The sequence below is a fragment of the Sciurus carolinensis genome, chromosome 3, assembly GCF_902686445.1.
Source record: "Sciurus carolinensis chromosome 3, mSciCar1.2, whole genome shotgun sequence".
NCBI classification, from domain to species: domain Eukaryota; kingdom Metazoa; phylum Chordata; class Mammalia; order Rodentia; family Sciuridae; genus Sciurus; species Sciurus carolinensis.
In genome coordinates, this window is record NC_062215.1 from 2,372,066 (window position 1) to 2,384,480 (window position 12,415).

At 59.0% G+C, this 12,415-nt stretch overlaps 1 protein-coding gene across 6 annotated transcripts in view; it reads right to left on the bottom strand.

Moving 5' to 3' along the window:
- Positions 1-12,415, bottom strand: part of Card14 (caspase recruitment domain family member 14) — a 28,679-nt gene that overhangs the window by 11,986 nt on the left and 4,278 nt on the right. For 2 of the 6 annotated variants that reach the window (XM_047545956.1, XM_047545957.1), the window contains exons 2-8: positions 8,434-8,664; positions 6,891-7,028; positions 5,776-6,101; positions 3,961-4,128; positions 2,211-2,330; positions 1,592-1,717; positions 965-1,114 (exon numbers count right to left, since the gene is read on the bottom strand). In XM_047545956.1, the coding sequence (XP_047401912.1) occupies positions 965-1,114; positions 1,592-1,717; positions 2,211-2,330; positions 3,961-4,128; positions 5,776-6,101; positions 6,891-7,028; positions 8,434-8,644 (1,239 nt within the window). In that variant the 5' untranslated portion in view covers positions 8,645-8,664. Of the gene's footprint in view, positions 1-964; positions 1,115-1,591; positions 1,718-2,210; positions 2,331-3,960; positions 4,129-5,775; positions 6,102-6,890; positions 7,029-8,433; positions 8,665-11,537; positions 12,168-12,415 lie in introns of those variants that run through there. The other 4 variants (XM_047545954.1, XM_047545955.1, XM_047545958.1 and 1 more) reach the window with 4 other exon arrangements.

Genomic DNA, 12,415 nt, shown 5'->3' on the forward strand with positions numbered 1-12,415 from the left:
GGCTCCCTGGGGCGCCCGGGCTTTCCAGTGGGTCGTTGCCCCGCAGTCTTCTCTCATAGGCTTCCAGGGGAAGCAAGGACGTCCGGAGTCAACCACCCAGAAGCTGGAGGAGTGGCATCTGGTGACTTTTAGAGAGTGCGTGTGTAGACGTGTATTTATATAAATGTGTAATACAATTGCATATAGATGTTTATTCACACTTCACACAGAAATTCGGGGGTGACGGGGGTGCCGTTCCGTGACAGCGCACTTGCCTAGCATGCTCAGGCATCTGGGTTCTCTCCAACACCACGAAAAACAAGAACCAAGGAGTGAGAGAAAAAAAGAAAGAAAGAAAAGAAAACTGAAGGGGAAACCAAACTCCACACCCGGAATCAGCATGGTCTGCCTTTTGGGGTCTGTCCTTTTCCATAGCTGAGCGTCTAACCTAGTCGGGGTGAGGAGGAAGAGCCACCCACTCTGCACCCGGGAGAGAAGCTCCCGCGGCGACCCCTCCCGGCACCTCTGCTGAGTCTCCCAGCCCAGGGTGCCTGGGCAGCACTGCCCGCAGACCCTGGCCAAGGGCTCTGATCTCTGGGAGCAGAGCGGCCTCTGCTACTTGCTCCTGGACATGACTCCGACATTCTGGAAAGTTGTCTATGCATGGCTGCCCACACGGTCTCCGGGCCACTTCCACCCTGCACACTACTCTACACTGCCCGGAACCTTCTGCCTGCCCTCCCCTTCTACATCTTGCGGATATTTTCAGAAAAGGAGATGCAGTGGAGGCTGGGCGTGCCTGTGGGCATGGTCAAGACACCACGGCCCTACCTGCATGTGGGAACCAGCGGGCAGGCAGAGTCAGCGCTGGACAGCCTGCCAGGGCTGCTGTGGCCCTGCCGGGGCTCCAGCTCCTCTTCCCCAGCTTCCTTCCTGCCACCTACAAGCCACCCCCTGAACCAGCTCCTGGCCAGGGAGGACTCACCCCTGTGGCGGGCTCGGCCTGCAGCTTGCAGAACTGGGTGCGCAGCTCGCAGACCTGGGCGGTCAGCTCGAAGACTCTTCTGCGGAGGGCGTCCTTCTCCGTCAGGCTCTGAGAAATGGCCAGCTGGGCTCTGTCCCTCGCGGAGTACGCCTGTGGGCCAAACGGACAGACGGGTGGATAGTCAGGGGACTGAGCCAAAGAGCCAAGGGGGCCTCAGCCAGAGAAAGCGCTGTTGCTGGTGGGCATCTCCTGCCAGCTCAGCCAGCAGGCAGCAGCGGGAGCTCGGGAGACGCGTGTGCAGCCACTTCCTTCACGTGCCGGGCGGGTTTAAGGAGAGCCACCATTTGTGGTGAACTTTCTCCATGTCCTGTGCCAGGAATGAAGCAGGGTGTGTGGTGGCACACTGCAGAGGTGGCGAGTGAGGAGACCTGGTGTGGACCGAGGAAAGGGACCCTCAGTCTGGAACCAGCCTCCATCCAGGACAGGCGGAGGCCGAGAGCGTCCCCTGAACAGCAGCCTCAGCCTCACCCAGACTCAGAGTGGGGCCGTGGAGGTGGCAGGGCTCCTGATCTGGGCCAGCGAGGAGGGAGGGTGGGCACGTGCGTCTTGGCCCAGCCCCAGGGGTACCTGGTCGCGCTCCTTCTGCAGCTCGGCCACCTGGCCCTGCAGGGTGTTCATCTTCTCCCTGTACAGCTCACAGTCCACCTGCGTCTTCCGGAACTGCAGCAGGGTCTGCTCCTTCTCCTCCCAGTACTGGACAGAGGGGACAGGGCCGTGCAGGTCAGTGGCTCTGAGGGCCCGGCTGGGGGAAGGGCAGGGAGCCAGGGAACAGGGGGTCCCACGGGGGAGGTGGGTGGATTCACACTGTTTCTGCAGGGTGGGTTTGGTTGCGGCCCGGAGCCTGCTGTCCTGAGCTCAGGCACCAGCATGTCATATGCAGGGTGTTTTGCTTGATGTTATGATTCCCCCCACCCCGCCTCACCCTCTCCCTCTCCTCCTCCCTGCTCTCCCCTCCACTGAATCCCTGGCTTGCTCTCTGGTCCCCCTAAATCCTCGAAATACTGCCGAACTTCCGTCGCTTGTCTGCTGGCCAAAGTCAGGGCTTGACCTGGCTCTGCCCAAGCAACAGACGGAAGGTGCCAGCAAACTGGACAAGCACAACTAGCCTGCTTGGCAAGGATGAGGGAGCCCTGCCTGCAGACCCAGGGTGGCTCTGCCTGTCCCAGGAGGGCGGCTACGGTGTCACCTGCTTCTGCTGCCTCTCCGCGGCCGCTGCCCGCTCCCGTAGCGAATGGATGCGGTCCACTAGCTCCTGCTTGCTCTCCAGGGCCTCGTCCAGGTTCTGCTCCAAAATGTCCCTCTCCGCCTGGTGCAGAGAGAGGTCAGCCAAGCCCGACTTCCCAGAGGCCCTGGCTGGGGAAACAGGCCCCAGCCCAGACTCAAGGCCAGGGGTGCGGAGTGGGCTGTCTCCCTGTTACGGCCACTGGGCAGGAAGGAGCCACGGGAAGGGCCCCAGGCACACGTGGGAAAGGAGTCAGAGTCAAGGAAGCTGGGCGCGTCTTGGACAACGACTTCCTTCAGTCACTTCGACCCTTTCCTTCAACACGTCTAACAAGCCTGAAGGAGGGCAGAGGCCTCCCCTGTATATTGGGGATTGGACCCAGGGGTGTTCAACCACCAAACTGCATCCCTGGCCCTTTCTTAAAAAAAAAAAACGTTGTTAGCTCTTGATGGACTTCAACTTTGTTCATTTATTTATATGCGATGCTAAGGATCGAACCCAGTGCCTCACGCACACCAGGCCAGGGCTCCACCACTGAGTCCCAGCCCCAGCCCCCCAGCCCTTTTTTGTATTTTATTTTGCGACAGGGTCTCCCTGAGTTGCTGGGTGCTGAGGCTGGCTTTGAATTCACAATCCTCCTGCCTCAGCCTCCTGAGCCATTGGGATTACGGGTGTGAGCCCTGAGCCTGGGTAAATATCTGCTCTTTGAAAGGAATCAGAGAGAAGGAGTAAAAGGGTCTGCATAACTCGCGACACCAGTTCCTCTGCGCCCCATCACCCCTGCTCTCCTGTGCGGCTGAGGGCAGGGTGCCGAGTGACCCAGTGCTGCACGGGCAGAGCGTTTCCTTTCACTGACCCTCTTTCTTTTTTTGGAACCCGGGATTGAACCCGGGGGTGCTCTACCACTGAGCCACATCCCAGCCCTTCTTATTTTTTATTCTGAAACAGGGTCTTTCTAAGTTGCTGAGGCTGGCCTCAGCCTTGCGATTCTCGTTCCTCAGCCTTCCAACCGCTGGGATTACAGGGGTGCATCACCATGCCGGCCCTTTCCTGAGCCTCAGAGCTAACCCCTCCTTTGTGACCAGCTCAGTCGACTCCAAAGCAATATGGGAGCAGTGAGCCAGCGAGCAGGACATTCTAATAGCCTTGAATCCGGCCAGCATTTGCAGGGCGGGGAAGGAGGAAGGAAGCAGAGAGAAGGTGGTGGAGAGCCGTGTGGCTGAGGCATAGCCCTCATTCAGCGCACCAGGCCCTGGGCCCAACCCCAGCACCACACACACACACACACACACCCACACACATACACACCACACGCACACACACACCACACACAACACACATGCACACACCACACACCCACCACACACATACACACACACCACACATGCACACAGGCACACACCCACCACACACACACCACACATGCACATAGGCACACACCCACCACACACACACACGCACACACATGCACACAGGCACACACCCACCACACACACACACCACACACGCACGCACACACATGCACACAGGCACACACCCACCACACACACACACACACACACACACACACACACACACACACAGTGGGTGGACGCTGACTCTCGTCTCCCGCCTTCCTTGGCCTCACCTTAGCGAAGCCACCAGCTGATGCCCAGGACGCCCCCCACTAGTGCCCAGGGGGAGCGGCTGACCCTGCCCGAGGGACGGAGCCTACCAGGCTGAACGTCAGCGAGCGCAGTTTCTCATTCTCCTCCCTCAGGAGGGTCAGCTCCTCACTGCCAGCCTCCAGGTCGCTGGCCATCTTCAGGGACCTCTCTCGAAATTCCCGCTCACAGGACGACACCAGGTGCGCCCGCTGCAGCTCCTGCTTGGCCAGGTACAGCTGCCAGGGAGCAGGGGGAGGGCACCGGTGAGCAGCAGTCCAGGGCAGGAGCGCGGCTCCTCCAGCTCCCTGTCCTCCAGGACGCTGTTCACACGCAGGGTCCCCGTCGGGAAGGCTCGGGAAGTGAAGGCCCACCCGGGTGTGGAGCAGGCTGACGCGCCTGCCAAGGCCGTTGGAGAGGGACCCAGTCTGTGCCAACAGTGGTGCATGAGCCGGGGAGGGGGGCACCCCAGCCAGGAGCCGAGCCCGGTGGTCACCTGGCTACCACCACGGCCGCGGCCGGGACAAGTCAGCCAGTATGGGGGTGCCCGCTGCTGCCCAAGAGCCTCCCCAGGTGGCCTGTGGGTCGCAGTGGAAGAAAGCAATGGCGACTGCCATGCAGGAGGCGGGCGGCACCTGACCGGAGGGCCAGCGGCAGCCCCTGAGGGGTGGTGGGCAGTATACCCCCAGGCCGTGCTCCAGGGTGGCCAGCCGAGGTAGAGGGGAGCCGCAGACAGACCCCTGTCTATCATGACAGGGTTGGACTCTCCCAAATCATCCTGTCCCCACAGGCCCAGAGGGCGGGAAGGGTCCAGACCGGAGGAGTCTGAAGGGACAGGATGGCCACCTGTCCCTGGCTGGAGGGAAATGCTACGAGGGACCCAGGCGGGCCAGTGATGCCGTGGGGACGCAGTGGGTCGGGGTGGAAGCGTGGATGGACACAATGACAGAAACCATCACTGTGCTGTGGGGATGCAGGGCAGCGCGTTGGTAGGAGACACACCTCGGAGAGTCGGGGATGGAGGGCCGGTGTCCCGCGCGGGGGTTCAGCGACTGAAGGCGGAGTGCATGAGCGCGTGCGGTGTGGACAGAGGGCAGGTGTGGACGGAAGGGCACGGGGTATTTCTGTACTGCTTTTTTTTTTAAGTTGGACACAACACCTTTATGCTATTTTCATGTGGTGCTGAGGATGGAACCCGGGGCCTCATGCGTGCTAGGTGATTGCTCTACCACTGAGCCCCAGCCCCAGCCCAGGTACTATTTTAACTGGGTGACTTTTTTTTTTGAGAATATATTTGAAAAAATTAAAATTCAAAACTTAAAGCAAACACACAGGGACTTGGCTTAGCTCAATGGTAGAGCACGTGCTTTGCAAGCTTAGGTTGGATCCCTAGCACCGAAACAAAACAACAGGAAGCAAAAAAGAAGGCCAAAATCACAAGGATGATCCTCAATATTGAAAGAGCACTTACAAGTCAATAAGAGGACAATCTCCCCAACAGAAAAAGAGTCAAAGGCACTGCCCCACCTCGGAGCCAGCAGAGGACAAGCCAGGGGCTAGAGATGTCAACAGCCGTGAGTCGAGGTGGGTCTTCTAATGTGGAGCCCAGAACACCCAGACCTGACCCAGACGCTGTGGCAGGCAGTTCACAGCACCGTCCAGGCCATGGGGAATTACAGGGCCAGCAGGCTTGTTGCTGCATGGGCTCTGCACAGCATCTCAGGTGGCCACCAGGGAGAGGTGGGATCAGCTTCCTGAAGGGGCCCCAGCCAAGGGTCTGAGGCAGGGACATGTGCACAAGGAAGGGTCTCCAGGCGGGCAGACGAACATGTGCAGAGGCCCTGGGACGGTCAGGCTGGGCCCGCCCCCTGCAGGTGTCCCCATACCTCCTCCTGCAGGGTGCGGGCACGTGAGGTGGCCAGCTCCTTCTCCTGCAGGGCATTGCTGTAGTGCAGCGAGAGGCTCAGCATCTCGTCCTTCAGCTTCAGCACCTCGTGGAAGTGGGCGCTGAGCTCCCGCTTCATGCGGCTGTGGTCAGCTTCCAGCTGGCTCAGGCCCTGGGCACGGGCCTCGGCCAGGCCCAGGCGCTCCTGCAGCCGCTGGCACTGCCGCAGCAGAGCTTCCCTCTGGGCCTTCTCCTGGGCCAGCTCCTCCTGCAGGCTGCCGATGGCCCCCGCCAGACACTCGGTCAGCTTGGACGTCTCCATGAGGCCTGCAGGGATGGGGGGCAGGGGCTGCACTGCCACCTCCTTCCTCCGTCTCCAGCCTCCAGAGCCTTTGCATCCCGCCACAGACCTGGTGCGGGCGCACGGCCCTGACCTGTTTGTCGTAAAAGCTTCCAGGCCTCAACAGACTTGGCGCTTTGGTTAGTAAAGGCGCGGTGTGATTCTGGTGCAGAGTGCCCCCTCGGCTTCCCGTGGGAGCCTGCTCCTCAGACCCGACGCCCCCTCATTAGCTGAGCTGTGCTCAGAGTTAACTCATCTCAGTGTCCTCCCCGGGAAAACGCCAGGGCTAGAAATCTGCACAACAGAACTCTAGAATAATGGCCTACAGGAAGAGCTGGTTCGTGCTGCCTGTCCCGAGTCGAGGGAGGCCTGCTGTTTTGAGAGCTCCAGGGAAGCCCCGATCACTCAGTGAAGGGAAACGGACGTTTCTCCCCTGCTGGCCCTGCCTTCACTTGGACAGTATGCCAGGTGCCTCAGGCTCTGCTCCCCTCTGCCTCTGAAAGCCGACCCCTTCTGGGACCTGCGGCCCAGGACAGCGCTGTCTCACTGGACTCAGAAAGGCTGGCCTGCCCCAGGGCCCTGACGGCGCTGGGTGGTGGAAGAGGGACCCTGTAGAGCCTAGGGTCCAGGGTGTCCTTTCGCTGCCCACCCCCAGCACTCCGAGTAGGATGCAGGGCCCAGGTCAGGGCCCTCCACCCAGGGGAAAGTGGGGGTGGCCTGGGACGGCGGTGGGAAGGGGGAGCGCCCCCCCCCAACGCAGGCCTGCCTGCTCTCACCACTGAAGTTGCTGACGTCCACGTCGGGCTGCAGGCCCGTGACCAGGGTGTAGACATCGGGGTTGTGGAACTTCAGGCTCTCCAGGAAGGCGATGGCCCCGTTCTTCCCTCGGGTCTTCAGCAAGTCCAGCAGGTGCCCTTGGGGAGAGCGGACTCTTAGCTACCCAGACTCAGGCTTCCCTCAGGGAGCGCTGGAGGGCCCACCCGGCAGGTGTGGCAGTCAGGGGTGATGCCGTTCTCTGGGATCTGGGAGAGACGCGCCCTCTCTGTTTACAGGCTCTTCTTGAGTAGGGAATCTACTCTTTTTGTCACAACTCGACCCCACACAGCATGCGAAGGCCACGTCCACTTTGATAGAGCAGCTAGCACAGCGACCCCAGGGCTCTGCCCAGGGCTGGGCTCGCAGGGCATAGACATCACCCACGTGCCCAAGGAGCTGTCGGCCAGTGCTCATATGCCCAGGGGTGCTCCGAGGGCCGTGGACCCCAAACCAGGCCCAAATCTCCTATTCCTCAACTGGAATTAGTAGCTTGGATCCATCTGTAAACCACCAGGTACAAACACCATAAGTCGCCAGCTACCACGCATGGCCTGGTTTAATGGCGAGGCTTTGCCATGAGTGTCTCACCAACAGTGACTCGTTCAGGGCTCCTAACGACCTTCCACGGTAGCACCATTAGCTCCCCCATTTGGGGGCGAATGGACACAGCCAGTCAGACCATCAGAGTTGGCCCCAAAGACATTCATGGGGTTCAGTAGCGTACCCCAAGAGACCTGAGATCTTCTCATGTGAATTTCTTTGGAAAAAAGGGTCTGCAGATGTAACTAAGTCAGAGATCCTGACGTTAAGACCATCCCCCTCGAGCAGGTAGGCCTGAAGTCGAGGGACAAGTGTTCTCAGAAGGGACCCAAGAAGACAGGACGCAGAGAAAGACCCGTGTGAGTGGGGAGCAGAGGCTGGAGAGATGGGGCCACAGGCCAGGGACACCTGGAGTCACAAAGGCTGGAGGAGGAGTCAGGGTCCTTCCCTAGAGCCCCGGCCGGGGCAGGAGCCCCACACCTGGTGTTGGGCAGACACGTCACTCGCGTGTGTCTGTGGGTCTTTCCTGGGGCTGGGGTTGAAGGCGGCCTCGACCCCTCAGGCATGTGCCCCACCTCTGGAATCCACCACCACCCCTTTGCCAGATATTTTTGTTGTTGTTGCTTCGTTTGGCCCTGGGGATGGCTCTGAACTACACCCCAGTCTTTTTATGTTTTATTTTGTCCAGGCTGGCCTTGAACTTGGGACCCTCCTGCCTCAGCCTCCCGAGTTGCTGGGATGGCAGACACCAGCCCGTTGCTGCTGTTCTAAGCCACGGTGTCTGTGACTGGCTGGGTGGCCCTAGGGAACTAACAGTGCTCCCGAAGCCTGCAACTCCAGCCCCTTGGTGTTGTGCACCCTGCGCTCCTGCCCTACGAGGGGGCGGGGGGCTTTGGGCCAGGCTCTGGCTCCGGCTGGGCAGGTGGAGCCCGGCTGGAGTCCGGGGCTGGGGCGCGGGCTCACCCACTCTCATGGCGCTGTTGGTGAAGCGGGGGCTGTGCAGGACCTCCTCCTCGTCCAGCTGCCCCAGCACCTTGGCCTGGCGCAGGTAGGGGGTGAGGCGGCTGGGGCAGATGCTGCGCACGATCTTGTAGCGGTGGCTCTCCATCATCTCCCACAGCGTCTCCTCGTCCAGGGCCGTCAGCGTGGAGTCTGTACGGCACAGCTCGGCCATGCCGGCCGGCTGCCAGGAGCCTGGAAGGCGCGCAAGGAGGCGGAATCAAACAACTGGCTTCAGGGCTGCAGGAGGACGCTGCTGCGTGGCGGGAAGGAAGAGCTCCGAGAGGATGGACGGCAAGTTCCAGGCCTGCTCAGCACGGCCCCGTCTCAAAATAGAAATTAAAAAGGGCCGGAGGCACAGCTCAGTGGTAGAGTGGCCCTGGGTTCAGTACTCAGCACCACAAATGCAAAACTGAGAATAAAAAGGCCCCGTGACTGTGGAGGCAAGCGGGGAGCCGGGGGCTCAGGCCAGGGCTGAGCAAGGATCGCTCCAGAAGCCCGAGGGCAGCAGGGGCTCTTCCCAGGAGCCCTGCCCACGTTTGGATCTTAGATTTTGACCTCCAGAACGGTCAGAGAATAAAGAAGTCTGTTGATTCTAGCTGCCCAGCGTAGGGTCCCTGTTACAGCAGCCCCAGGTGCTAGGGCAGGGATACAAATTGCAGGTGAGCACCACCGAACAGGCTGAGAAAGAAGCCCAGAGACCTGGGGGTGCACAGGCTTCAAACCGTGAAGAAGCAGAGGAAATAGCAGGAGAGACCAGTTCCTGGAGCGGATCCAGGTAGGTTCCACTGCTGGCCTCACACGCTCGGGTCTATTTGCACAAAGTGTACCCAACAAGCCCCCTGTTCAAGCCCCTGAAGGCTGGCTGTCCAGGTGACTGTGGACCAGCCTAGAACCTGTGACCCAGAGGTGGCTGCCCAGCCCTCCAGGAACACGCCCTGGGTGCCCAGGCTTTTAGGTGAGCTGGGTCCACAGCTGTGTCCCCACCAGGGTCTCTGCCTGCCCACCCTGCAGTGGCTCAGGTCAGCCCATTAATCCAAATAAATAACCTAAGGACGGTCCTAAACTGCACACTAGTTCAAGCATGTACACAAGGGTCTGCAAAGGATGTGACTGAAGTTTGAACCCACCATGCAGATTCCACGCTGTGACTTTGCACATCAGACTTCTGCTTAGAGGGAATGAACAGGACTTGGAGCCCCTTTTGCTAAGAGCACAGACTCCTCGCCAGGGCCTGCTAAGGTAAAAACTGCATCTTTGCCCCCATTTGCCTCTGGCTCCTTTGCTCTGGGTTGCCTTGGATTCCAGGAACGACGGGTCTAATGTCTCCTGGTGAACCAGAGCTGTAGGCGAGGTTCCCTCCAGGGAGACCAGGATCACCCTGTCCACAGCTGACCGTGCTCCTGCCTGGCCAGCTCATCTGCCGCACCTGGCAGCACCTGGCAACACCTGAAGGTGGGGTGGAACACTGGTCCCCTAGGACGAGTGGCCGGGCTCAGTGTTCTGGGACCCCAGAGTCGGCCTCTGGCCTAGGGCCGGAGCAACAGGGAACGTGTGCTGAGGAGAGAGCTTATGCCTTTCTCCTTATTGTAGTTCTCATGGTTCCTTTCCCCTCCCCTCCTACCCAGAGGGACCTGTAGAGAATCACTTTCCATTTAGAACATCACTCTCTACAGGTGGGTGTGTCTGCCAAGGATGCCTGACTTGTTCTGAAACAGTGATGCATAGTCCACATCTTCACTGTTAACTCTCTTGCATAAATTGTATCATATATATGGAACATTATGTTCTACCTGTTTTTGAGGTTTATCTGTCTTGCCTGTGTGTGGAGCTCAGGATGTAACCCAAGGCCTCAGGCAAGGGAGACTGCATCCCAGCCCGAGGCGGGTCATGCTGACAACCGGGGCTCCTCGGGAAGAGGCCCATTCTGACCGATGGCCTCTCTGACTGATTTGTTTTTCCCTTCTGAGTTCTCCTGAGCCACTCTTCTGTGGTCACTTTGGACTCAGGAACAACAAGGGTCATAGATAAACATCTTCTGACTGGAGGCAAAGCTATTTCCAGGCAAACGTAACTTCTTTTTTGGGGGTGTATGGGGGGACTAGGAATTGAAGCCAGGGGTGCTCCACCTCTGAGCCACGTGCCCAGCCCTTTTTACTTTTTATTTTGAGACAGGGCCTCACTAAGTTGCTGAGGCTGGCTTTGATCTCACAAGGCTCCTGGCTCAGCCTCCGAAGCAGCTGGGATTATATGTGCGAAGCCATGCACATTAACTTTCTTTTTTTTTTTTTTTTTGGTACTGGGGATTGAACCCAGGGCCTTGTGCTTGCGAGGCAGGCACTCTACCAAGCGAGCCATATCCCCAGCCCACATTAACTTTCTTATCATGCAAAGCCCAGCCTGACCAATCCTGAAATCATGATCAACAGACCCAACCAAGATTACCCCATCTGCCAGCCATGCACCCCCCCACCTATTCAAATCCCCACCCTTTCTGTAAAACCTCAACGACCTTGAGCCCCAGAAGCCAGGGCTGAGGTCTCCTGGTGTAACTGCCCTGATATAAGCTCTTCCTGCCTCCACCACCACTCGTGACTGTGGTTGGCATCTTGGGATGGGTGGCCAAGTTTAGTCCACGGGGACCCCCAGAGCTGTGGCCTCTACCCTGAAACTCCAGAGACATGTTCACTCTGTTCCTGTTTAAATGGAACCTGGATTCAATGACACGAGGGGACCAGCTGGCTTAGCAGTGCTCCTGTGGGTGGACACTGGGCCACATCAGCTCTCCTCTAGCACAACGCTGTGCTGACCACCTTCGTGCATCTCTGGGCACAGCAGAGAGCATTTCCCAGACCCATGATTTCCGGTGTTTGACTCATATTATGTTTGGAATGACAGGCTGGACCAGCTGGAGCCAAATGCCAACAGGACAGGACTGCGCCCTGAGCATACTTGGAAATCAGACAACCCAGCCCTTGCCATCTAAGGTGGACAAGGGCGGTTGGAGCCCTGCCTCTGTGAGCAGCCGGCGGTGCATCCCAGGAACCTGGGCTGCAGCAGGTACTCACCCAACGGGCTGGAATCCGAGTCTGCAGGAGCTCCGGGCAGTGGGATGGGGTCTGGCTCACCCCTGCAGCCAAGGTCCCCAAGCCCTGGGCCAGGCATGCTGCTGCTGGCTCCCTTCTCTACGGGCTGCTGAGGGGATAGGTCTGGGCAGGAAGGGCCCGAAACCAAACAGCACCAGATAACACTGTGACAGCCCTGCCGAACCACCTGACCTGCTCCAAAAGCCAAAGTTCAGGCACCAGAGACTAACACAGCGGGGAGAAAAAGAGACAGTGCCAGGCGCCACGGGCCCTGGCACCCTCCCCCAGCACGCACCAGCCCCTCGGTTCCATCCCAGGTACCACACACACACACAAAAGTTAACTCTGCTCCAGGAGTTCACAGAGGGATCCCTGCCATGGCTTCCTCAGCCACTGAGCAGGCAGAAGCAGGCTTCCAGACTGAGTCTGAGCTTTGAACCCTGAAACTCTCAGGAGGATCGACAGGCGTGGCCCTGACCAGTGTCGAAAGGCCCGCCTGGGGCCAGTTCCTCCTAATACCTCCCCCAAGCCTCTTCCACCAGGGAAGACGGGCTGGAAAGGGAGGTGGGTGGCAAAGGGCCCAGGAAGGAGGCCAAGGCTGCGGGAGTGCCAACAGAGACAGGGCAGAGAAGATGACTGGAACAGAGATAAGAGGAAGGACCGGAAATACAGCTGAAGCCTGAAAACCTGTGCTGAAGTTCCTCATACCTCAGTTCCCAAGCCAATTCTCTCAGGCCGTCACTCCCGAATTTATGGGAAATCTATAAATCTTCACTCTCAGTCTTAGTTATTGTAAGTTCACTCGTTTATGAAAATGACCTTGTGCAGTGTTCACTAGCCCACATGATAAACAGATTAAG